The sequence below is a fragment of the Dromiciops gliroides genome, chromosome 1 (assembly GCF_019393635.1).
Source record: "Dromiciops gliroides isolate mDroGli1 chromosome 1, mDroGli1.pri, whole genome shotgun sequence".
NCBI lineage: Eukaryota > Metazoa > Chordata > Mammalia > Microbiotheria > Microbiotheriidae > Dromiciops > Dromiciops gliroides.
This window is the reverse complement of record NC_057861.1, coordinates 652,826,034-652,853,795: the sequence shown is the minus strand read 5'-3', so window position 1 is coordinate 652,853,795 and position 27,762 is coordinate 652,826,034. Positions and strand designations below refer to the sequence as shown.

At 38.3% G+C, this 27,762-nt stretch overlaps 1 protein-coding gene across 2 annotated transcripts in view; it reads right to left on the bottom strand.

The window, feature by feature from the left end:
* Nucleotides 1-27,762, bottom strand: part of CCDC171 (coiled-coil domain containing 171) — a 437,148-nt gene that overhangs the window by 195,047 nt on the left and 214,339 nt on the right. For both annotated transcript variants that reach the window (XM_043977119.1, XM_043977120.1), the window contains exon 16: nt 21,120-21,305. In XM_043977119.1, coding sequence (XP_043833054.1) covers nt 21,120-21,305 — 186 coding nt within the window. The remainder of the gene's footprint in view (nt 1-21,119; nt 21,306-27,762) is intronic.

The window sequence follows — 27,762 nt, the reverse complement described above, 5'->3', positions numbered from 1 at the left end:
CTTTGTGGTAACTAAGAATTGGAAACCAAAGGAATGTCCATCAATTGGGGAATGACTGAAGAAGCTGTGGTGTATGATTGTAATGGAGTGTTACTGTGCTGTGAGAAGTGACAGGCAGGATGATTTCAGAGAAACCTGGAGAGACTCATATGAACTGATGTAAGCAGAACTGGAAGGACACTGTACACAGTGACAGGAGTATTGTTCTATGAGCAATTGTGGATGACTTGACTACTCTCAGCAATGCAATGATCCAAGGGGAAGGGGAAAAGGTGGGGAGAGGTGAAGGAAAGGAGGGAGATTGGGGCAGGGGGCAGTAAAAGGCAAAACACTTTTGAGAAGGGATAGGGTGAAAGAAGATAGAAAATGAAGTAAATATCAAGGGGAGGGAATAGGATGGAGGGTAATACAGTTAGCAATAGTAACTGTGAAAGAAATGATGAGCAGGATACCATCAGAAGGTCATATGAAAAATGAAAAACATCAACAGAGAAAGAACTGATGGTATCTGAATACAGATTGAAGTATAATTTTATTTATTAGTTTCACTTTCTAAAGTTAATCTATTTACTTTTACAACTTGGCTTATGTGAAGATGCTTGCCATAACTGCACATGTATGACTTATATTGAATTGCATGATTCCATAGGGAGGGTTTAGGAAGGAGGGAGGAAGAAAATTTAGAACACAAAGTTTTTTTTAAAAATCAATGTGGGGGCAGCTAGGTGGCGCAGTGGATAGAGCACCGGTCCTGGAGTCAGGAGTACCTGAGTTCAAATCCGGCCTCAGACACTTAACACTTACTAGCTGTGTGACCCTGGGCAAGTCACTTAACCCCAATTGCCTCACTAAAAAAAAAAAAAAATCAATGTGAAGAAATGATGAGCAAGTGCATTTCAGAGAAACCTGGAAGGACTCACATGAACTGATGCTGAGTGAGATGAGCAGAACCAGGAGAACATTGTACACAGTATCAACAACACTGTGTGTTGATCAACTGTGATAGACTTGATTCTTCTCAGCAATAAAATCATCTAAGATAGTTCCAATGGACTTGTGATGGAAAATACTCTCCAAATCAAAAACAACAAACAAAAACCTGTGGAATCTAGATGCAAATTGAACCATACTATTTCTACTTTTTTGTTTTCCTTTTCTGAGGTTTTTCCCTTTTTGCTCTGATTCTTCTTTCACAACATGACTAATGCAGAAATATGTTTAATGGGATTGTACATATATAACCTATATCAGTTTGCTTGCTGTCCTGGGGACAGGGGAGGGAGGAAGAAAAATTTGAAACTAGAAATCTCATAAAAACAGATGTTGAAAACTATCTCTACATGTAATTAGAGAATACTATGGAAGTGCTCAGCCCATCTCTCCAGGATCATGTCTTTATTACTGATCACTGTGGCTATATCAGCTCTGAATAGTTGAGATGTATCCTAGGTCTTTGGTCCATAGATAGCCTTCAGAGCACCATAAAAGCTCTTTGGATTGTCACAATCAAGTGTAAAACTTAATTTCATCTGCCTGTTTACTGAATCAAGAATCCTGCATCTCTCTAAGCTTTGCTTGCACTTTACTTTTGGGTGTTAAATACTGCCTTCTTAAAGACTAATGAAGTATTCTGTTGGTAAACCCTGTAGAGTTCTCATTTTTCATTTAGCAGCTTTTGAATTTCCCTATAATTTTTGTTAAATAAATGATGATGTTTGTGAATATTCTGGCCCAGATGAGTAAATTTTGTACACCAAATTTCTAAAAGCTACCTAATGCTTTTCTGCTCCGCTATTGCCAACTATGTGTTGTCTCAGCTTACCTTCCAAATAAAGAACAAACTATTCACTCATAGAGAAGCACTCTAATCTGTTGACATTAGTCTGCTGGCAGTTGTCTTGGGGCCATTGTTTTTGTTGAATGCAAATGTTTAAGTCAGAGAGGATAAGTCTACGATCAGCCCAACATTCTGTGCCATGCACTGACTCTGTCACTCTCACATCCTGTCTGTCTCTTCTTACAATGATATAGTCTATTAAATGCCAATGTTTGCTACTGGGGTTCATCCACCAAGATTCACTGCAGAAGACAGTGTTGGTGATGAGATGCGCAAGTCTTCAGTAATAAGTGACTACTGCTGTTGCTGTTTTTAACTCCACTCCTCCCAAAGACTTCCTGCCATATCTGACAGTCTGTGTCTATTCTGGTGTTAAAAGTCACTCAGAATTACAAACTTGTTCTCTTTCAGGACATTGATGATAAAGGTCTCTAGGTCTTCATAAAATTTTTCTTTGACTTCATCAGGGTTCGTCACAGTGGGAATATATGCACTGGTGGTGGTGGCAGGGAGTACAAATAAACTCCACAACCAGGGAAACAGGAAAATTTATACCACAGGGCAAAATGTTTAGTTCTTCTATCTAGTGCAGGAATTTTCATGTCTAGGAGGTGAGCCACAATAGGAAAAAAAAAAAAGTTGGGCAGGGTGGGGAGAGAATTGGTAAGATCTTCAAATAATAACATTCAAAGGTATAATCTGGAAAAAATGGTTTCTTTCTTTTCCTTTCTCTGCCTTTATTTTTCATACCCAGAGTAACTAAATTTGAAGCACTGGGAGAAGTAGTATAGATTTTTGTAGGAACGGGGCCAAGAATCTTATTCCCACAATGTATACCGGAGACAGTTGGAACCAGTCCATGATGGTCTTTGGTGGTTGTTACCAGGATGTAAGCATGAAGAAAACACTGAAAGAATTAAATAATTCTTGTAACCTATAGAACCATGGTGAGAAAGAAACTAGGAATATAGGTAGATTCAAGGTCAGATAAAATTAAGTGGTTGAGAGTTTGGCTCTTAATTAACCATTTCATGGACAAGATGAAAATTACAACAATGTACCTAGTTTTCAGGTTTCCATCTGTATGCTGCCAATAATCCCATCAAGCAATGATATGTGTACTCTCCATTTAAATACAATTCAATGTACATAACCTAAAAACACCCAGTGCTGTATCTTGAACTTAATACTATCTATCTATCTAACTGAACCACAATCAATAAAGACAATGATTTTTTAATTTGTAGAATTTTTTGTTATATGAAAAGATCCAGAATAGGATTCCTTTAGGTAGTAAACATTCTAAATTGGATAAGAACATTTTTGTCTCCAACCTACTATTATCACATTTGATCATCACAATAACCCCATGAGGTACTATTATCATTCTCGTTTTAAAGTTGAGGAATCTACAGCAAACAGAAATTAAATGGCTTGCCCAATGTCACATAGTTATTAAGTGTTTGAGGCCAGATTTGTATTTAGGTTTGCTGATTCTAAGTCCTATGCTATATCCCCTGTGCCACCTAGACTCCACAGGAATGGCACAATAGCAGGTAAGGAAAGAGAGTATCATATAATACTTAGCATATCTAAAAATATTAATTTGCCTAGTGGTACTCAAAATATAAGAATAAGGTTGAGTGACCAATGAGCAGACATATTCATAGAGGAAATTAATAGCACTAATCTTGATATTCTTATTATAAATGAAATAAGAAAGGGAAATTAGTACTAAATGGAATAATTAATATATTTGGGTTTAACATGTATCTAATAAGAAACACAATTTCTTGGGTCATTTAATCATCTCATATTGCAGTGCTCAGGATAAACATTTGCAAGAAGATCATCATGAAAATAATTGCAGCTTATGAACTTTAAATTGTATAGAACGAGGTTGAGAAATGCTAGGAAGAATTCAATAAAATCCAAATTAAATCAAAATATGTTTTACTACATTAATGAAAAAAAAGATGGTCATAGAAGAGGATGATGAAAATTATCTTACTTTCAGCCTTAAGGAGTTTTAAAAAAGAGTCAATGGCTTAAAAAATAAATAGAAGCCTCACACTTATATCATGAATACTTTGAAAAAATACTTTGAAAAAGTCAGAAGGTAGTGACATCAAGTTACATCATAAAAAATAAATTATTTTTAATTTAATTGATTAAAAATGACCAGTAACTGATATGGAAGTCATTTCTAAAAAAGCTGTTGGTGAATAGTCAGTATCAAAGGGAAAGAATAAAAATGAGATGAATATCATACAACTAAGACCACTCCACTCTGAATCTATTTAAGCAATATATTGAGGTTAATACTGAAGAACAGAAAGTGACAAAAGAATAGACAATGACACAGATAATTACTATTTCCTAGGAAGTTTATCAAAATAAGGTAAATCAATTATAGTAAAAGAGAGACCAAAAGAGCCTAAACACATTTTCAGGCATCAAACATATGTTCTCCTCACAAAGTGGAGATATATGGAAATAAGAGAAACACTGGCTTGGAACATAAACTCATTTCTAAACTGTTAAGGAGAAAAAATGGAAAATTCAGATACTGTCACCTCATAAAACAAAAAACAATAAAAACAATGGAAGGAAAAAGAAGTTTACAAAAAACTTTGTTAGAGACCCATCTATCCAGAGTCATTTCAGAAGTATTTAAGGATGAAATTAGAAGCCAAAAGAGGAAAAAAAGGAAAAGACCTAGAAAGGTTAAATAAACTCTTTTCATCATCAATAACAGTAAAACTATCACACTTGGACTCTAACAGCACAGTCCCTGCTATGATAAATGAGGAAATAGAAATGTCATTAAATTAAACAAATATGGAAAGAGCTAGGCTAGTCCAAATATAGACAGAGCTGTAGGCACTTCAATTTTGAGGAAATTAAAGAAATTACAAGAAATCTGAAAGAGGGAAAGATACTAATAGCTTGGGAAAAATTCTATTCCTGATTGTTATGAAAAACTAGTGAATAAGAGAAAACCAATAACTTACCAGCTGACATCCACTATTATAATAATCTGCACATATATCTAATGGATCCTTGAAGAAAGTATAACAAAGAAACAGGCAGGCTTTCCCAAACAATACTCTACAGCTGTTCAATTATTTCGGTTGTGACTCTTTGGGACCCCATTTGGAGTTTTCTTGGCAAAGATAGTGAAGTGGTTTGCCATTTCTTTCTCCAGTTCATTTTATACATGAGGAAACTGAGGCAAACAGGTTAAGTGATTTGCCTAGGATGACATAACTATTAAGTGTCTAAGCCAAATATGAACTCAGGAAGATGAGTCTTCCAGACTCAAGGCCAAGTGATTTATCCGCTGTGCCACCTAGATGCCTGAATTCTACAGCCAACAATGTATCTAAACGTACACAACTGACTGAAAGGTATAAGGAATGCAAGCTTCTTCTGTGTTCATTGTTTGATAACTATATTTTAGAAATTGATAAAATGTATCAAAATGTCTCCTTAAATATTGCCTTGCAACAAAGGTGTCTATCATCATACAAGGTTCCTTGAAAGAAAGAATAGAGATAATTTTATTCAATGACCCTCTGATGATTAATAAAAGGCAAAGCATAAAGCAGGAAGGTACATTGCTCATGAAAGGTATTTGCCCAGGAGAAAGGTTTCAGCAGAGTCTAAATGGAATGGGGACTTTCTATACATTAGGGATTCTTAACCTAGAGTTAATAAACCTTTTTTTAAAAAAAATATTTATTCACAATAATATGTGAAACTAGAGTTCAAGAAGAATAGAACCATAATTATCTGCAGAGTTGATAATTGAACCCATGGGAGCTGGTTAGTGGGCATGACAAGAATTAAGATCCAGAAAGCAGAGAAAGGAAGGGCAGTTGGACAGAGGAAAGACAGTAGAAGTGAAGAGGAGACTGAAGAAACACAAGGTCTGGAATAGCTAGAAGAGAACAGTAAGTCAATTAAGTTAGAGCTGAAGGATTAACTTACTACAGTGAAAGCCCAGATAACATTAGATAACACAAATCTGCACTGGATCCAATCAGCATGGTTTTGTGATTTTCCACAGCTCTTTTCAGAAGTTAAGGAGGAGGATGGTGAGACCCTTTCTTTATCCCATTTAATAGCATCTGATTTGAAATCAACATTTTCAAATTTTTTTTTCTAGAAAAACTCAAGTAGGAATTAGTTTCAATCTCAAGTGCCAGGCTATAAAATTCTCAGTTCTAGTAGTGGCTCAACTCAGACAAATATTAGAATATGGAAAAAGAAATAGTAATTTCTGATCTTTTAAACCTCTGACCTTTTAAACAAGTAGATTAATATAAGAAATTGGGGGGGGGGGGGGAACGGAGCCAAGAGGGCAGAGGAGAGGCTGTGACTCCCACAAGCTCCAGATAAACCCATCCATTCACGCCCAAATAATGCAGTAAAAAATCAAAACCCAGAACAGCCTGATGCACATAAGAACAGAGTGAGACTATTTCTCCGAAAAAGAGGACAATTCCAATCACCTACTGATCAGGCTGAACAGCTCAGCGCACAGTCCAGACCCAGCCAGGGACAGTCTTCAGCACCAGCAGCTTCTGAGGCTCCAATCACGGACTGGTGAGGGGGTTCGGCAGAAGGCTGGGGTGAAATGGAGGCAGTATCTACTAGAGTTGGGGCAAAGCGCCCTGGGTCTGAACCAGTGGGCTGAATTGAGTGGTGGTGGCCAAGTGGGGGAGGGGCAAAAGCACGCCAAGCTTCTGACCATAGAGAATCAGAGTTCAATCAGACTTCTCTTTCTGGGTCAAAGAGAAAGCAGCTGTGATTACTCACAAGCCAGGCAGGCTGAGAAGAAGCCCAATCACCCCCTGGGCCACACTGAAGCACGAACATTATGTCCTGGAAGCAGCGCTACACTTTAAGAAGGAGTAAAAAGCCAAGAAATAGTAAGCCAGCATGAGTAGGCAGAGAAAGCAGAAGACCATCGAAAACTTCTTTGGGGGTAAGGTGGACCACAATACATCCTCAGAAGAAGAAGATAATAACAGGGTCAAAGCTCCAACATCCAAAGCTTCCAAGAAAAATATGAACTGGTCTCAGGCCATGGAAGCTCTCAAAAGGGACTTTGAAGAGAAAGTAGGAGAGATAGAAAGAAGATGTAGAGAAAGAGAGGAAGGAATGGAAAGAGAAATGAGAGCAACGCAGGAGAGTCATGAGAAAAAAGTCAACAGTTTGAAAAGCCAAATGGAAAAGGAGATTAAAAAACTGTCTGATGAAAATGATTTCCTAAGAATTAGGATTGAACAAATGGAAACTAGTGACCTTATGAGAAACCAAGACACAGTAAAGCAAATCCAATTGAATGAAAAAATAGAGGGCAATGTGAAATATCTCCTTGGAAAAACAGCTAACCTAGAAAATAAATCTAGGAGAGATAATTTGAAAATCATTGGACTACCTGAAAACCATGACCAAAACAAGAGCTTAGACACCATCCTCCAAGAGATTGTGAGGGAAAATTGCCCAGATATTCTAGAAGCAGAAGCTAAAATAGAAATTGAAAGAATCCACCGATCACCTCCTGAAAGAGATCCCAAAAGGAAAACCTCCAGGAATATTATAGCCAAATTCCAGAGATCCCAGGTCAAGGAGAAAATATTGCAAGCAGCTAGAAAAAAAAGAATTCAAATACTGTGGAGCTCCACTAAGGATAAAGCAAGATCTAGCAGCTTCTACATTAAAGGACCGGAGGGCATGGAATATGATATTCCAGAGGGCAAAGGAACTGGGACTACAGCCAAAAATCATGTACCCAGCAAAACTAAGGATCATCTTTCAGAGGAAAACATGGAATTTCAATGAGAAAGAAGATTTTCAGGCATTTGTTATGAAAAGACCTGAACTGAATAGAAAATTTGACTTTCGAATACAAGACCCTGGAGAAGCATAAAAAGGTAAACAGGAAAAAGACTTCATGAGGGATATTAAAAGATCAAACTGTTTATATTCCTACATGGGAAGATAGTACTTCGAACTCATAAGAACTATCTCAGTAAGGAATTAACAGAGGACACAGGTCTGAACTGAATACGAAGGGATGATATCTGTAAAGCATTTATGTTTTGTTCTTTTGGGGTATCTTATGTCTGGGGCCAGATTTGGGCTTGGGGCCTCCTGGGTCCAGGGCTGGTGCATTGTCCACTGTGCCACTTAACTAATCCATAATGACATCTTTAAAATAGGGTTGAGGTGTAGGAGAAATAGACTGGGGGAGGGGGAAGGGGAAAGATGGTCTGGGGAGAGGTTGTTCACATGAAGGAAACAAGAAAAAAGCTTATGGAGGGGAGGGGAAGAGGGGGAAGGAATTGGGGAGTGAATGAACCTTAACATCATCAGAATTGACTCAAAGTAGGACTAACATACATACTCAAGTGGGTATAGTAATATATTTTTGCCCTGAGGGAGGGGAGGGAGATGGGGGGGGGGGAGAAGGAGGGAAGGGCAGATTGGGGGACAGAGCAGTAAAAAGCAAAATACTTTCTTTTTTTTTCCTCAATTCTATTTTATTTTTTTTTGAATAGAATTTTATTTTCCAAAATATATGTAAAAACAAATTTTAACATCAATTTTTTAAAAAAAAGTGTTCCAACTTCTCTTCCTCCTCTATTCCCACCCCCCACCCACTAGAACTCAAGCATTTCAAAATAAATTATACATGAGTAGTCATGGAAAACATTCCCATATTAGCTAGGTTGTGAGAAAAAAACAGTCAAAAAACTCCCAAAACTTTAGACTGAGGAATTGTCAAAGAGAAAAAACATTTTTTTAAAAAATGTGTTTCGAGGGGCAGCTAGGTGGTGCAGCAGACAGAGCACCGGCCCTGGAACCAGGAGCACCCGAGCCCAAATCCGGTCCCAGACACCCAACACCCACCAGCCGCATGACCCCGGGCAAGCCACCCAACCCCAATTGCCTCACCAAAAAAGAAGAAAAAAAGAAAAGAAAAAAAAATGTGTTTCCATCTATTTTCAGATACTATCACTTCTTTCTCTGTAGACAGGTTGCCATTTTCATAAGTCCTTCAGGGTTATATTGGACCGTTGCCTTGCTGAAAATAACCACATGCTTCCCAGCAGATCATTTTACACTATTGCTGTTATTTTGTATACAGTGCATTTCACTCTCCTTCAGTTCATGTAGGTCTTTCCAGGTTTTTCTAATAGTATACTGTTCATCATAACCTAAATAATGTACCTTAAACTTGACAAAGAATTTTCTTCATTTTAGCCCAGCAAAGTCATCATAACTATTTCCCTCCATCCTATTCCCTTCCCATGATATTTACTCTATTTTCTATCTTCTTTTTTTGTTTGTTTGTTTGTTAGTTTTTTGTGGGGCTATGGGGGTTAAGTGACTTGCCCAGGGTCACACAGCTAGTAAGTGTCAAGTGTCTGAGGCCAGATTTGAACTCAGGTACTCCTGAATCCAAGGCCGGTTCTTTATCCACTGTGCCACCTAGCTGCCCCTTCTATCTTCTTTTAAACTATTCCTCCTCAAAAGTATTTTACTTCTGACTGTCCCCTCCCCTACTCTGCACTCCCTTTTTTTTCACCCTTCCTTCCTTATCCTCTTCCCCTCATACTTTCCTATAAGGTTAAATAGATTACTCCTCCCAACTGGGTGTGAATGTGATTCCCTCCATGAACCAACTCTGATGAGTTTAAGGTCTTTGAGCTAATTCTATGTTCCAAATTTTCTTCCTCCCTCTCTCCTCAACCCTCCCTATGAAATCAAGCAATTCAATATTTCATACTTGTGCCGTTATGCAAAACATCTTCACCTTCCTTGAAAGTATTTTGCTTTTTACTACTCTCTCCCAGAATCTGCCCTTCCCTCCTTCCCCTCTTCCCCCCCCCTTATCTCCCTCCCCTCCCTCAGGGCAAAATATATTACTATGCCCACTTGAGTATGTATGTTAGTCCTTCTTTGAGTCAATTCTGATGATATTTAGGTTCAATCACTCCCCAATTCCTTCCCCCTCTTCCCCTCCCCTCCATAAGCTTTTTTCTTGTTTCCTTCATGTGAACAACCTCTCCCCAGACCATCTTTCCCCTTCCCCCTCCCTCAGTCTATTTCTCCTACACCTCAACTCTATTTTAAGGATGTCATTATGGGTTAGTTAGGTGGCACAGTGGACAATGCACCAGCCCTGGACCCAGGAGGCCCCAAGCCCAAATCTGGCCCCAGACATAAGACACCCCACAGAGAACAAAACATAACATCCCTTCGTATTCAGTTCAGACCTGTGACCTCTGTATTATCTTCCCATATAGGAATGTTAACAGTTTGATCTTTTAATATCCCTCATGAAGTCTTTTTCCTGTTTATCTTTTTATGCTTCTCCAGGGTCTTGTATTTGAAAGTCAAATTTTCTATTCAGTTCAGGTCTTTTCATAATAAATGCCTGAAAGTCTTCTTTCTCCTTGAAGTTCCATGTTTGCCTCTGAAAGATGATGCTTAGTTTTGCTGGGTACATGATTTTTGGCTGTAGTCCCAGTTCCTTTGCCCTCTGGAATATCATATTCCATGCCCTCCGGTCCTTTAATGTAGAAGCTGCTAGATCTTGCTTTATCCTTAGTGGAGCTCCACAGTATTTGAATTCTTTTTTTTCTAGCAGCTTGCAATATTTTCTCCTTGACCTGGGAGTTCTGGAATTTGGCTATAACATTCCTGGAGGTTTTCCTTTTGGGATCTCTTTCAGGAGGTGATCGGTGGATTCTTTCAATTTCTATTTTAGCTTCTGCTTCTAGAATATCCGGGCAATTTTCCCTCACAATCTCTTGGAGGATGGTGTCTAAGCTCTTGTTTTGGTCATGGTTTTCAGGTAGTCCAATGATTTTCAAATTATCTCTCCTAGATTTATTTTCTAGGTCAGCTGTTTTTCCAAGGAGATATTTCACATTGCCCTCTATTTTTTCATTCAATTGGATTTGCTTTACTGTGTCTTGGTTTCTCATAAGGTCACTAGCTTCCATTTGTTCAATCCTAATTCTTAGGCAATTATTTTCATCAGACAGTTTTTTAATCTCCTTTTCCATTTGGCTTTTCAAACTGTTGACTTTTTTCTCATGACTCTCCTGCGTTGCTCTCATTTCTCTTTCCATTCCTTCCTCTCTTTCTCTACATCTTCTTTCTATCTCTCCTACTTTCTCTTCAAAGTCCCTTTTGAGAGCTTCCATGGCCTGAGACCAGTTCATATTTTTCTTGGAAGCTTTGGATGTTGGAGCTTTGACCCTATTATTATCTTCTTCTTCTGAGGATGTATTGTGGTCTACCTTTCCCCCAAAGAAGTTTTCGATGGTCTTCTGCTTTCTCTGCCTACTCATGCTGGCTTACTGTTTCTTGGCTTTTTAATCCTAAAAGTGTAGCGCTGCTTCCCGGACACACCGTTGTGCTACAGCGTGGCCCAGGGGGTGATTGGGCTTCTTCTCAGCCTGCCTGGCTTGTGAGTAATCACAGCCGCTTTCTCTTTGACCCGGAAACAGAAGTCTGATTGAGCTCTGATTCTCTATGGTCGGAAGCTTGGCGTGCTTTTACCCCTCCCCCACTGGGCCACTACCACTTGATTCAGCCCACTGGTTCAGACCCAGGGCGCTTTGCCCCAACTCTAGTAGATACTGCCTCCATTTCACCCCAGCCTTCTGCCGAACCCCCTCACCAGTCCGTGATTGGAGCCTCAGAAGCTGCTGGTGCTGAAGACTCTGACATGTGCTGGAAGCACTGTCCCTGGCTGGGTCCGGACCGGTGCGCTGAGCTGTGCAGCCTGATCAGTAGGTGATCAGAATTGCCCTCTTTTGCGGAGAAACAGTCTCACTCTGTTCTTATGTGCATTAGGCTGTTCTGGGTTTTGATTTTTACCGCATTATTTGGGCGTGAATGGACGGGTTTATCTGGGGCTTGTGGGAGTCACAGCCTCTCCTCCGCCATCTTCGCAAAATACTTTCAAGGAAGGTAAAGGTGTTCTGCATAACGGCACAAGTATGACATATTGAATTGCTTGATTTCATAGGGAGGGTTGAGGAGAGAGGGAGGAAGAAAATTTGGAACACAGAATTAGCTCAAAGACCTTAAACTCATCAGAGTTGGCTCATGGAGGGAATAACATTCACACCCAGTTGGGAGTAGTAATCTATTTAACCCTACAGGAAAGCATGAGGGGAAGAGGACAAGGAAGGAAGGGTGAAAAAAAAAAGGGAGTGCAGAGTAGGGGAGGGGACAGTCAGAAGTAAAACACTTTTGAGGAGGAATAGTTTAAAAGAAGATAGAAAATAGAGTAAATGTCATGGGAAGGGAATAGGATGGAGGGAAACAGTTATGATGATTGAATATAATGGCAAAACATATGGTACCTACTTTGCTAGGCTAATATGAAGAAAATTCTTTGTCAAGTTTCAGGTACTTTATTTAGGTTATGATGAACAGGATACTATCAGAAAAACCTGGAAAGACCTACATGAACTGAAGCAGAGTGAAATGTACTGTATACAAAATAACAGCAATAGTGTAAGATGATCTGCTGGGAAGCATATGGTTATTTTCAGCAAGGCAATGATCCAATATAACCCTGAAGGACTTATGAAAATGGTAACCCATCTACAGAGAAAGAAGTGATAGCATCTGAAAATAGATGGAAAACACATTTTTTTTCCTTTTTTGTTTTTTTTTTGGTGAGGCAATTGGGGTTGAGTGGCTTGCCCGGGGTCACACAGCTAGTGGGTGTTGTGTCTGGGGCCGGATTTGAGCTCAGGTGCTCCTGATTCCACTGTACCACCTAGCTGCCCCTGTAAACACATTTTTAAAAAAAATTTTTTTTACTCTTTGACAATTCCTCAATCTGAAGTTTTGGGGGTTTTTTTAACTGTTTTCTCTCACAACTTAGCTAATGTGGGAATGTTTTCCATGACTACTCATATATAACTTATTTTGAAATGCTTGAGTTCTAGTGGGTGGGGGGTGGGAATGGAGGAGGAAGAGAAGTTGGAACACAATTTTTTTTTAAATTGATGTTAAAATTTGTTTTTACATATATTTTGGAAAATCAAATTCTATTCAATAAAAAAATAAGAAATTTGGTTTTGTTTTTTGTTGATCTTTGACATTTAAAAAATGGATCTATATCAGAAGATAATATTGTTTTCCCTACTTCACTCTGATTTACACCAATAGCCCCACATATTGAAGTACCTAGTATCTTGAAAAGTAGTACACATGTGAGAGTGGTACTTTCTAGATCTTTGGATACAAAAAAAATAAAATAAAATAAGTTAAACCAAAAAAAAAAATTTATTTAACTTAACACAGGAGCTAAACTAATGTGTTAAAAGACTGTAAAACCTCTAATTGACTTAAGAGGAAGAAGCCAAGATGGTAGATTTAGGTTAGCCACCTAGCTCAATTCTCCTAATATTCCCCTCCAAACAACTTTAAAATAACACCTCAAATCAAATTTTGGACCAGCAAAATCAACAAAAGTCAGGGTGAGAATTTTTTCCTACCCAAGAAAACTCAACAGGACATCAGAAGAAGTCTGTGAAACAGGGGTGGAAGTCTGTTGGGAGCCCACACATTCAGGTGCAGCAACAGCAGCCACAGCACCAGCAGCAGTTTTAGGAACTCTTAGATCAGAGACAGTAAGGGGATTGTACAACAGGTCAGAAAGAGATTACTCAGAAAGGCCTAGAGAGACTTGTATGAACTGATATATAAGGAAGTGGGCAGAACCAAGAGAATATTGTTCACAGAGATAGCAATGTTGTTTTATGAATAACTGTGAATGACAACTATTCTCAACAATACAATGATCCAAGACAATCCCAAAGGACTACTGATGAAACTTACTATCCACATTCAAAGAAAGAACTGATATTGATGGAATACAGACTGAAGCATGCTATTTTTCACTTTCTTTCATTTTTTTCTTTTATTCAAGTTTTCTTGTACAAAATGACTAATATGGTAATGTTTTACATAATAGTACATGTATAACCCATATTTGATTTCTTACCACCTCAGGGATAAAAAATGGAACCCCAAACTGCAAATAAAAATGTTTATTAAAAACAATAATTCCATGAAAACACTTTGCTGGGTATTTGATGGTTGGTTGAAAGGCCAGTAGAAGAATAAAACAGTGCTTTTTAAGGCAGATGAATCATTCTAAAAATGAGGATGACAAAATTTCTCTGTCTGGTAAAAAAGACAACTATAAAATGATATGGGGGGGCAGCTAGGTGGCTCAGTGGATAAAGCACTGGTCCAGGATTCAGGAGGACCTGAGTTCAAATCCAGCCTCAGACACTTGACACTTAGACACTTACTAGCTGTGTGACCCTGGACAAGTCACTTAACCCTCACTGTCCCACAAAAAAAAAAAAAAAGAGAGACATGGGGCTCAGTCAAACTGCATAAATAAAAAATATATAAGTTGGAATAAAAAAAAAAAGAAAGAGAGTACAAGGGACTCTTTGCTGGCACTGGGTACAGACAGCATAGATTGGCAACTATTGCTCACTCACAGTTCCAGGGTGAAGAGGGGTATTGGTTGTCAGACACAGGGGAGCAGTAGCCCTGATCACAGTTCCAAAGCAAAAAGGATAGAAGTGTTTGTGCCTGCAAGGGAACAGGGACCTTTCCTAGGTAAAGACCAGAGCAAAGACCAAGAGAACAGAGAACATATCTCTCCCCAGATCACATCACTTACAGACCACAGAATTAGCTCTGAAAATAGCAGCATAAAAAAGACTGAAGGTCGGCACAGAACTATTCACATTCCCAGGAGAGGAGAGCTCAACTTTAACATAAAGTCCAAGTCAAAAAAACAGGCTGGGGGGCAGCTAGGTGGGGCAGTGGATAGAGCACCGGCCCTGGAGTCAAGATGACCTGAGTTCAAATCCAGCCCCAGACACATAACACTTACTAGCTGTGTGACCCTGGGCAAATTACTTAACCCCAATTGTCTCACCAAAAAACACAAAACACAAAAAACAAAAACAAAAACAGGCTGGAAAAATGAGCAAATAACCAAAAAATGAATTTGGCCATAAAAAGCTACTACAGTGGCAGGAAAGACCAAGACGTAAATTCAGAAGAAGACAACCATATAAAAATAGCTACAAAGCCTCAACAAAAAATGGACCCAAAGTCTACAAGAATTCCTAGAAGAATTAAAGAAAGAGATAATCATGATAGAGAAAAATTGGGAAAAGAAATGAGAGTAAAGAAAGAAAATTAAGAAAAGAGAATTAACAGCTTGGTAAAAGAGGCACAAAAAAACACTGAAGAAAGTACCTTAAAAAACAAAATTGGCCAAATAGGTTTGGTTTTGGTTTTTTTTTGGGGGGAGGGGTTGGTTTTTTATGGGGCAATGAGGGTTAAGTGACTTGCCCAGGGTCACACAGCTAATAAGTGTCAAGTTTCTGAGGCTGGATTTGAACTCAGGTCCTCCTGAATCCAGGGCCAGTGCCTTATCCACTATGCCACCTAGCTGCCCCAAATAGTTTTTAAAAGGCACAAAAATCCACTAAAATAATCTCTTAAAAAGCAGAATTAGCCAATTGGAAAAGGAGGTACAAAAGCTCACTGAAGAAAATTATTTCATAAAAATTGGAATTGGGCAAGTGGAAGCTAATTACTCCCTGAGACATGAAGAAACAATAAAACATTGTCAAAAGAATAAAAAATTAGAAGAAAATATGAAATATCTCATCAGAAAAACAAGTGGCATGGGAAATAGATCAAGGGGAGATAATTTCAGAACTACTAGACTAGCTGAAAGTCAAAACAAAACAAAAAAAAAGAACCTTAATATCAGATTTCAAGAAATCATCAAAGAAAATTGCCCTCATATCTTTAGATCTAGAGCATAAAATAGAAAGTGAAACAATCTACCAGATTACTTCCTAAAAGACATCACAAAATGAAAATTCCTAGGAATATTATAGCCAAATTCCAGATCTCCCAGGCCAAAGAGAAAATACTGCTAGCAACCAGAAAGAATCAATTAAAATATCATGGAGCTACAGTAAAGATTATACAAGATTTAGCAGATTACATGTTAAAGGAGTGGAGGGCTTGGAATATATTCCAGAAGGCAAAGGAGATAGGATTACAACCAAAAATAACCTACCAAACAAAATTGAGGATAATTGTTCAAGGGGAAAATTAAACATTTATTGAAAGAGAGGAATTTTAAGCATTCCTGATGAAAAGATCTGAGCTGATCTCAAGAGAAGCATAAAATGGTAAATGTGGAAGAGTAATCATAAAGAACTCAATAAAGTTAAACTATTTATATTCATAGGAATATGGGAAGATGATACACATAACTCCTAAGAACTTTACCATTATTAGGGCAGTTAAAAGGAGTTTACATAGAGTAGATGGATGTGAGTCAATTCCATTAGAATGATCTCAAAAAAGCAGGGTGGTGAGAAAGACAGGTGCACTGGGACAGGAGGGAAGGGAGAGGCAGAATGTGGAAAATTTTCCCCTATAAAAGAGGAACAAAAGGAAGAGCTATTACAGAGGATGGTAAAAAGTATGTGTGTGTGTGTGTGTGTGTGTGTGTGTGTGTGTGTGTGTGTGTGTGTGTGTTTTATGGGGAGTGGTTTGCAGGCAATGCTTGAAACTCAGTCTCATCAGAATTGGTTCAAAAAGGTTAGAATACACTCAGTTGTGCACATAAATGTAACTTACCCAATAAGGAACTATGAGGGGAAGGGGATAAAGAAAGTGAGAGGGAATGTCACAGTACAGTATATTCTTTCTGTTTATATGTGAATACGTATTTTTCCTAATCCTATGAAATTTTGAGAATTTGGGGGGGGGCAGCTAGGTGGCACAGTGGATAAAGCACTGGCCCTGAATTCAGGAGGACCTGAGTTCAAATCTGGCCTCAGACATTTGACACTTACTAGCTGTGTGACCCTGGGCAAGGCACCTAACCCCAACTGCCTCACCTCCCCCCCAAAAAAAAAGAGGAGAGGAGAGGAGAGGAGAGGGAAAAAAAAAGAAAACGGAGAATTTCCTGGGATACAGTTTTAAGAACATAGTTTTGGAGCTGTAAGTGATTTCAGATATCATCAAGTAAAACACCTTTTATTTTACAGATGATGACACTGAGGTCCTGACAACTAAATGATTTTTCCTAAGTCATAAAAAAAGTTGCAAAACTGCTATTGGAACTTGGAGACTCTGACTCCTAATCCAGGGCTCTTTCACTTGTATGAAAGAGATTTTCGCTTTCCAAATTTTCTGGGATTTCAATAATGCTGAGATCACAGCATTTTGATCTAGTCTATCTTCCTAGTCTCTCCCTTAAATCTGCATGTATTTTGGTGAAAAATGTTTGGGGACACCTTATGTTTTCAATTTCTCAGCATTATGTGCTTTTCTTATTTCCACTGTATTGTTTGCCATTAATTGCTTTCCTGGTTGTTGTGTTTTTAAGTTTTCTTTTACAAGTTCCATCTTGGTAATTTTGTTTATTTTTTTCTCCAATCTTTTATATCTTTTCATTTTAAGTTTGAGACACTATTTTCTTTCACTTTCTTCAAACTCTACTTGATCATGAGATATTTATGTAAATTTGTGATTTATTTTTTAAATTCTGTTTATTCTTTTGAAGAGATCTTGCACTGAATCAAGTACTTGAGTTGATTGAGTTACTTCATTATATATTTTTTAATTGAACCTGTGTGGTTTTTTTCTTTTGTTTATTTTTTATTTTGAACAGTCAATCTACCTAGGCAGTATTTTTTGTCTATAAATAGCATTTTATTTTTTCCAATTACATGTAAAGATAATTTTCAAAATTAATTTTTTAACATTTTGAGTTCCAAATTTTTTCTCCCACTCTCACTTTCATCCCCTGCCCCCAAGATGGCAATCTGATACAGATTATACACGTTCAATCATGTAAAACATATTTCCATATTAGTCCTGTTATAAAAAAGAAACAGAACAAAAGGGAAAAGCCACAGAAAACAAAAATAAAGTAAAAGAGTATGCTTTGATCTGCATTCAGACTCTGTATTTCTTTCTCCGGATGTGGATTGCATTTTTCTTCATGAGTTTTTTGGAATTGGCTCCAATCATTGTAATGCTGAGAAGAGTTAAGTCAATCATAGTTGATCATTGCACAGTGTTACTGTTACTATGTACAATGTTTTTCTGGTTCTGCTCACTTCACTCAGCATCAGTTCATGTAAGTCTTTCCAGGTTTTTTTAAAATCTGCCTGTTCAGCAATTCTTATAGCACAACAGTATTCCATTATATTCATATACCACAACTTGTTCAGCTACTGCCCAATTAATGGGCATTCCCTCAGTTTCCAGTTTTTTGCCATCACAAAAAGAGCTGTTATAAATATTTTCATACATGTAGGTTCTTTTCCCTTTTTTATTCTCTCTTTAGGATATGTGAGAAAATAACAACAAATAATGTGTTTTGGGGGGGGGGGTCCCCACCAAGGAACTCTGGCTGGTTTCTCAGAGTCAGCCCAGAGACAATAGAAATGGAAATCAAACTCTCAGTAGAGGGTATGTCTTTCATTAGACCTTGAGATCAGCACAGTACAGCTCATTTTGATATGGACTATCCTCAGGAACCATAAACCAACAGCACTAAATGATGCTAGCCAATTAGCTTTGAGTAGTGTGTAAGAGCCACCTCCCAGGAGGCTTATGCTCTCTTGCCCTGGTACCCCAGGGGAACCAGCCACACTTTTTCTGTCCAGTCCCCTGGCTGGGATTTTCTCTATCTAGGTAATGGAGGGCTCCTGAACTCTATTTTGGAGCCATGTGCTCTTTCCTCTCTTACTCTCTAGCACTGGGGACCCGCTTGAGCTACACATAGGCTCTCTCCTCTTCTTGCTGTGCCTTTCCCTGATACTGATTTATCTTACCCTGGGACTGGCTCTTCCCAGCCCCACCCCACCTCCCTTCCTGGGATTCTATGCTGGGTTTACACGTGGTCAAATTAATAATAAATGCGTGCCGGGGCAGCTAGGTGGTGCAGTGGATAGAACACCGGCCCTGGAGTCAGGAGTACCTGAGTTCAAATTGGGCCTCAGACACTTAACACTTACTAGTTGCGTGACCCTGGGCAAGTCACTTAACCCCAATTGCCTCACTAAAAAAAAAAAATAATTTAAAAAATAATAATAATAATAAATGCGTGCCGCCCAAACTGGTGCAATAGCCTCCAATTTACAAGTAGCAATATATTAGAAACCCCAGCTAAGTTCCCCAGTAACTTAGAACAGATAGAGGCTTTCCCCCAATATTTTCAAATGACACAGATAGAGACCTAGTAGTGGTATTGCTGGATCAAAGGGTATGCACAGTTTGATTGCCCTTTGAGCATACTTCCAGATCACTCTCCAAAATGGTTGGATCAGTTCACAACTCTAGCAACAATGCATTTGTATCCCAATTTTCCCATATCTTCTCCAACATTTATCATCTTGGGGCAGTATTTTTTTATCATAGAAGTATTTTATTATTTTCTAGTTACATGTAGAGATGGTTTTCAACATTTGTTTTTATAAGATTCCTAGTTCCAAATTTTTCTCCCTTCCCCCCCTCCCCCCTCTCCAAGATAGCAAGCAATCTGATATAGGTTATATAGATACAATCACATTAAACATATTTCTGCATTAGTCATGCTGTGAAAGAAGAATCAAAACAAAAGGAAAAAAACCTCAAAAAAGAAAAACAAAAAAGTAGAAAAAGTGTGGTTCAATCTGCATCTAGATTTCACAGTTCTTTTTTCTGGATTTGGAGAGCATTTTCCATCCTGAGTCCTTTGGAACTATCTTGGACCATTGTATTTCTGAGAAGAGTCAAGTCTATCACTGTTGATAGACAACACAATGTTGTTGATACTGTGTACAATGTTCTCCTGGTTCTGCTCATCTCACTCAGCATCAGTCCATGTAAGTCCTTCCAGGTTTCTCTGAAATCTGCCTGCTCGTCGTTTCTTACAGCACAATAGTATTCCATTACATTCATATATCACAACTTGTTCAGCCATTCCCCAATTTATGGGCATCCCCTCAATTTCCAATTCCTTGCCACCACAAAAATAGCAGCTATATATATTCTTGTACATATGGGGTCCTTTTCCCTTTTTATGGGGGCAGTATTTTTTTTTAATTTTTTTTTTTAATTTTTTAGTGAGGCAATTGGGGTTACGTGACTTGCCCAAGGTCACACAGCTAGTAAGTGTCAAGTGTCTGAGGCCGGATTTGAACTCAGGTACTCCTGACTTCAGGGCCGGTGCTTTATCCACTGCGCCACCTAGCCGCCCCCGGGGCAGTATTTTTTAATAAACATTTTTATATAAAGTTTTGAGTTCCAAATTCTTCCCCTTCCTCCCTCTTTCCTCTCTCCCCTCCCTGAGGCAGTAAGCAATCAGATATAGGTTACACATGTGCAATCATATAAAACATTACTATATTAGTCATTTTGTATAAGAAAACTTGAATAAAAGAAAAAATGAAAGAAAGTGAAAAATACTATGCTTTAGTCTGTGTTCGATCTATATCAGTTCAGCAGTATTTTTAATAACCATCTTTCTTCTTAATGTATTTATGTGTTGTTTTTTCCAGGACTGAGGAATGCTTGAATCCCTTCAATTATAACACTCAATCATGTTAAGAGGGATACATAAAACTATTATCTTATAAAATGATTTTCTAACATCTATCCTATTAGGAAGACCAGTGATTTTTTTTAAATTTACCACTCACCAACATATTAGAGACAGTCAGGTCTCCTGTATTCACAAATTAAGTATAATACCATTACTTTCATAGTACTTAAACTTTGAATTTTACTTCAAGAAGAAGAAATAAATGTTTGGAGAAGGGGGAAATTAAACCTCCAAACTACATAAATGGAAATTGATGACAGGTTCAAGAAATGAGAGGAATGGGGGAGGGGTTGTGGGGACATTATAAGTAGAGAAATCTCTACTTAGTTATCAACAAATAAAACCAAGTTTGGTATATTTCAAGTACATATGAGTAATCTCAGAAAAAAAATTACTTGCTTATATTTATATATTCTCAGAGCAACAGTACCTCATGCCTCTAAAAGCCTTATTGAAGCAAAAGAGGAGAAAATGTCACAGTTTGCAATCTATTCCCTATTGAGTAAATATATATTATTTTCACAAAGACTCATACACAGAGGAAATAAAACTTGTATACAAGAGCCATTTTCGTACCTTAACAGCTTCACCAAGGGTTTGGTTTTTGTCCGCTTCCTCACTAGAGTGCAATTCTAGTCTATAATTTAACTCCTGAAGCTGTTGTGCTTGTTCATTCAGAAGCATTTGGGCCTGCTGTTCCCGAAGTAATGCATTATTCAGTTCTTCACAGGCACTTTCAAACCTCTCATGGGTGATCAATTTCTGATAAAAGAGGGAAAAAGTGATTTAATCATAAAATAACTCTACTATTTATACATTTGACTTTAAGAATTATATTCTCTAACATGCAAAAGTGTCATCCCAATATCTGAAAAAATATAATCCATATCAGAAGACCATTTTTTCTTTACAAAGTAAGCTATGTATCAGAAAAAAAACCAAAAAAAACAAAGTAAGCTATACATAACTGATAAATATTAACAACACAACATGTTTCCTACAATTGATTACAATACATTTAAATAAAAGGAAAGCTTTCTTGTCAGTTCTACACAAATCAAGATTTAAATGAAGTATACAGATATTAGGAACTTTTAAAAAGAGGTTTTCCTTTTCAAGGTACATATTAAAATGTATTTAATAATAATATTTTATTTTGTTATAAAATACTTATAAGGATTTAAATAATATTTAGATATTGTGATATATTCAATAATATTTAAAATAAATGTTATTTAAAATATTAAAATATTGTTTCAAATGATGTTTTGAAAAGTTTACAGAAGTATCAGAATGATCTATTAGTGAAGGTCACATATGAATAAGGTACAAAGTAATATTCCTGGGTACATTTGTCAAATAAATGTAAGTAAATATTCTATATTATAGGTATTCATATGTGTATATATATATATTATACATATATGTATATGAGTGTGTATAAATAGATATTAATAAAGACATAGATGACGTAGTATAGAAAAATGTCCTAGGATCTAGGAAGACCTGGGTTCAAACTATACTTCTGACATTACTGGCTGCATGACTTCAAAAAAGCACAATAGTTTTCCATTACATTCATATACCACAACTTGTTCAGCCATTCCCCAATTGATGGGCATCTCAATTTCCAATTCTTTGCTACCACAAAAAGAGCAGCTATAAATATTTTTGTACATGTGAGTCCCTTTTCCCTTTTTTATGATCTCTTTGGGTTAAAGACCTAATACTGCTATTGCTGGGTCAAAGGGTATGCTGAGCTTTATGTCCCTTTGGGTATAGTTCCAAATTGCTCTCCAGAAAGACTGGATCAGTTCATAGCTCCACCAACAATGCGTTAGTGTTCCCATTTTTCCATAGCTTCTCCAACATTTATTATTTTCCCTTTTTGTAGTATTAGCCAATCTGATAGGTATAAGGTAGTACCTCAGAGCTGTTTTAATTTGCATTTCTCTAATTGTGATAAAATAATGGGATTTGGCAGCCACCCAGGGGCCCCACCTGAAGATTGATTTGGAATTGATTGAATTGGGTGAGACTGAGAAACTGACTGAGAACCTACTTGAGGTTGATTAAATCGAGACCACACCTGGCTGGCCCTGAGTAGAGTGTTGTTCTCAGAGGCTGTGGACTATGCCATCAACAGGAGACCATTCTCAACCAATCAGTTTGAAGGACCTCCCCTTTTGGCGAGGGATATAGGAAGAAGGAAGTGGAGGCTGGCTCACTGGATCTCTCTTTTTTCATCCTGGATTTTTGGCATGGTGGCAGCAGGGGCAGAACAGAATAGAAAGATCTGCTCCACGTGTTCTCTATAGAAGTGTGGATAGCTAAATAAAAGTGGCTTTCTCAACTTTTCTCTCTCCACTAACTTCTAATATACTTTAATAAATCCTTAAAAACCTAAAGTCTTGCTAAAATTATCAGTAAAACTTAGCCAGTTTCTTCCCAAAACTGGAGGGGGTGGGGCAGGTTAGGACCCACATTTAGATTTTAAACATCACAGTTTGGCCCACCACGAAGATGAAAGCTGAACCTCAGTCTTCTGATCTTCTGCTTGGGTAAGAAATTTCCCCTCGCCTGTCCCTTCAAATTCCAAAGTACAGCTAAGTAGTGACTGTTTTTCCTTTAAATTTTAAATGGATTTTTAAAACTTCCTAAGTACTCCTTTTCTAACTTTAGCTTGGCTAATCAGAGAAGTGAAAAAAGGCAAGTTGACACTTGGTCAGTTTGAATTTAATGAATATTTTTTTTAATTCCTATTCTTGGTTTTGCCAGGCTTTGTTATGTGGTATGGAAAGTTCAGAAGGTCATGGAGGAGATTAAAATTAGTATTATTCCCCAGAATTCCCCATTAGGAAAGCTACTCATGCATTGGGATAAGGGAAAACATATAGCAAAAACAACCATGACCAAGAGAAAGCTTATCAAACTGTGTTTTATGTGGCATAAGGCATAACAGGAAGAATGACCCAAACATGGGTCATTTAATCCCCCAATTTTGAGGCATTTACAAAGAATCCTATGCCAATGTCCACCTGAACATTCGCTTTATGGGAAAATCTGGGCCAGAACAAACAGGGATTATGATACTGGGGATATAGGACAAGGAGAATCCAGGCCCCAGTTTAAATCTGAGCCTGTTTCTCAGACTGAAATAATAAATGGCCCTACTCAATCCAAGCCCAAGTTTAAATGCAAGACCTCTCAGACTGAAACACCCAATGATCTGACTCAATCCAAGCCTGAGCTGGAATGCAAGGCCTCTCAGACTGAAATGCAAAATGATCCAACTCCTATTCCCTCTCCCTCTATTTCCTCCATGACAACCAAACAAATAAATATGGAAATAAATGATTCACCTATAGAGGAGACAGAGAAGATAAAAAATTTTTCCCCTTCAAGAGATCCTCACCCATGGTTAAAGAGATGCTATACGTAAACTCAGACAATACACACCTTTTGCACCCTAAGATTTGATTTCATGGAAACAAAATATTCCTAAATTTGATGAGGATCCCACAGTAGTTATCAGCCAGTTTAGGGCAATTTTTAGAGGATATCAGTCCACTTGGAATGATGTTACTGATCTCATAAAAACAGTATTATTCCAAGGGGAAAGAGCTGATATAGTAGCTGCAGCAAATGCCTTAGAAACATCAGGAAAAGTTGCTATTGGATGGCCTTTAGAAGACCCTGACTGGGACCTCAACATTCCTGAGCATTTTGATAAGTTGCAGGAAGCAAGAAAAACATTGTTGAAGGCAATGGAATCCTGTGCTAGAAAAACTAATAGCTGGCGAAAATTTTTAGATACAGTTCAAGAACTTAATGAAAGACCTAATAGATTCTATGACAGACTGTGTAAACATGCCAGGCGATATGCTAGGCTAGACCCATTAGATGCTAGAGATGGCCTGTTATCTGTTCTCATTTTATACACCAGTCCTTACCAGAAATATGGAAATATTTTGAAATGAAGTGTCCAGGCTGAAGTAGTTTGAGTCCTGACAGACTTAAAGAAATAGCAACATATATTTATGAAGGAAATGAGAGGGAAGAAAGGAATAGACAGGGCATTTTATCTCCAGTATAGGAAACAACAAGACAGCGAGGCCACGCAGTTGAGAATCACTATCAACCCCAATATCACTATCAATCCCAGTATCGCTATCAACCCCAGTACTGCTATCAACTCCCTAGATTTTGCTATTACTGCAATGGACAGGGGCACATAATGCAGTACTGTAGGACCATGCAAAGAGAACAGAACCAAAACAGATATAATTTCTCTCAGGGGAGTACTGAGAGGCAGATTCAAAATAAATACAGATCTTTTCACGGGGGTACAGAGAGACAGAATCAAAATAGATATAAACCTTTTCAGGGTGATACAAAGAGGCAGAGTCAAAACAGTCATAGGCTTTTTCAGAGAGATGTAGAGGAGCAAAATGAGAACAGTTACAGACCCTCTCAAAGGGGTACAGATCAGAGAGATATAGAGGACTGATGGTGCAGGGGAGGGGAAAGAAAAGTAGAATCTGAAGACTTTACCTTTCCAGACCCTGAGATTTACTGGAGTTACTAATGTGGCCTCTAGAGTTTGTGCCTCTTGTTCTGTCTGTCAGACTTATAATCAACATGCCTTCAGGGCTAAAGAATATGGAGGGTGTCCTTTAACATATACACCTTTTGAGCATCTACAAATTGATTATATCACAATGCCTAAGGCAGGGATGTCATAAGTTTTGTCTTGTTATAGTTGATCAACTCACTTGGTGGGTAGAGGCATTTCCCGGCCCACAAGCCACAGCTGCCTTTGTTGCCAAAACCCTCCTTAAAGAGATAGTCTCCCGCTTTGGTCCATCAGCCCGCATTGATTCTGACAAAGGCACACATTTTATTTAATCTATTCTTTCCTGGGAGAAACTCCAAAGTTCCATACACCCTACCACCCACAAAGCTCAGGCCAGGTAGAACATATGAATAAAGAGCTTAGGAGCATGATTGGAAAATTCTGCACTGAAACTCATTTGAAGTGGCCTCATGTTCTACCCTTGGCACTGTTCTATCTGAGTAGCAGGCCAAGAGAAGAACTACATATCTCACCTTTCGAGATGCTTTTTGGCCACCCCCCTAACCAAGCAAAACCTTTTTCCCCAGTATATACACCATTGGTGGGGGGAGATACCTCTGTTGCTTCCTATATACAGGAATTACAAGCCAGACTACATGAACTCCATGAGGCAGGAGCAGCAGTACAGGCTGGCCCCTTGGACTTCTCCTTACATGATTTGAAACCAGGAGACAGTGTATATATTAAAAATTTTCAGCATACCAGTGGGACCCAGCCAGCTTGGGAAGGTCCTTTCCAAGTATTGCTAATGGGGGCAGCTAGGTGGCACAGTGGATTCCCTGGATTCAGGAGGACCTGAGTTCAAATCCGGCCTCATACACTTTACACACTTACTAGCTGTGTGACCCTGGGCAAGTCACTTAACCCCAATTGCCTCACCAAAAAAACAAACAAAAAAAAACCCCAAACCAAGTATTGCTAACAACTCCAACTGCCGGGGGGAGGAGCCAAGATGGTGGAGGAAAGACATTAAATGCACAAAACTCCGGATACAATTACCCCAAAAACAGCAATAAAAGAACCCCTGGAGCAGAAAAACACACAAAAATACAGACTGAGATTATTCTCCAGCTATAGATAGATTACAGGGGGCCATGAGTAAAGTCCAACCCCACGATCACACCAACAGAAACCCTATCCACGCTGCCAGAAGAATTTACTCCAGAGCCTCTGAATCAGCTGCAGCACCAGCATCTTCTAGAACTGAGTGTGTGGTCGGGTGAGAGGGCTGAATGGCTAGCCGGGGGGAAAGTGCAGGGATGTCAGTGGGACCTAAGGAGGAATTCAGCTGTCCCACTGCAGCAGGGAACCAGGAAGAAATCCTGAGTGGTGGGAGGCCCAGGTTGGGGAGGGGCACAGGCTCATCGAAGCTAAGAACCACACAACAGAAAGCTTTGCTGGTTGATTGTTTAGTAAGTAGACTTGAAGTTATCTTTGGACCAGAGAACAGGCCAGGCAAGAGTAAAGCCTGCCCTCCCTCAAACCAAAACACCTGGGACTCTCTGAAGCTAGGAACAGTAATGGAACTGAAAAACAGTGCCCCCCACCCCCCCCAGTGGAGAATTTAAAGTCAAGTAAAAGATTTGAGCAAGCAAAGAAAGTTGAGAACTATAGAAAGCTTCTTCAGCAACGGAGAAGATCAAGGGGCACCATCAGATGAGGAAATCAACCACAGGGCCCCTACATCCAAAGCTTCCAAGAAAAATATGAACTGGTCTCAGGCCATGGAAGCTCTCAAAAGAGAAAGTAGAAGAAGATAAAGTAGAAAAGATAGAAGGAAGATTTAGAGAGAGGGAGGAAAGAATGGAAAGAGAAATTAGAGCGATGCAGCAAAGTCATGAGAAAAAAGTCAACATCTTGAAAAGCCAAATAGAAAAGGAGATTAAAAAACTGTCTGATCAAAATAATTGCCTAAGAATTAGGATTGAACAAACGGAAGCTAGTGACCTTATGAGAAACCAAGACACAGTAAAGCAAATCCAACTGAATGAAAAAATAGAGGGCAATGTGAAATATCTCCTTGGAAAAACAGCTGACCTGGAAAATAAATGCAGGAGAGATAATGTGAAAACCATTGGACTACCTGAAAACCATGACAACTCTGGCTGCCATCAAAATTGGAGAGAAGGACTCTTGGATATATTGCTCCCACATAAAACCAGTACCAGCACATGTAGACTATTGAATTTCATGGTCTCTTATTCTCCCATGTGTATTTTGTTCTATTCATCTATCTCTCCAATTTTGAACCAATGCAAGATGGTTTTGATTTCATAATACAAGGAGTACTGTGCTGCCATATTCTAAATTGTTGGGTTTTTTTCTAATTGATTATTTGATCAAATTCTATAAAGCATTTCCCTGGCAAAAAGGTTGCCATGGTAAGTATAAAATTAATTCTAGAAGTATTATTTTTGCTAAGCATAAAAAAAAAATCAGTTCAAATATTACATAAGGGTTTCTTTTTTATGCCATTGTATCTACATTTTGAAATCAATATTATGAGTTTATTTTCATAGAGATTTTCACTTTTTTTATATTGTGTTTTAAGCCAATTTGAATTTCATTGTTTTTTATTCTTCC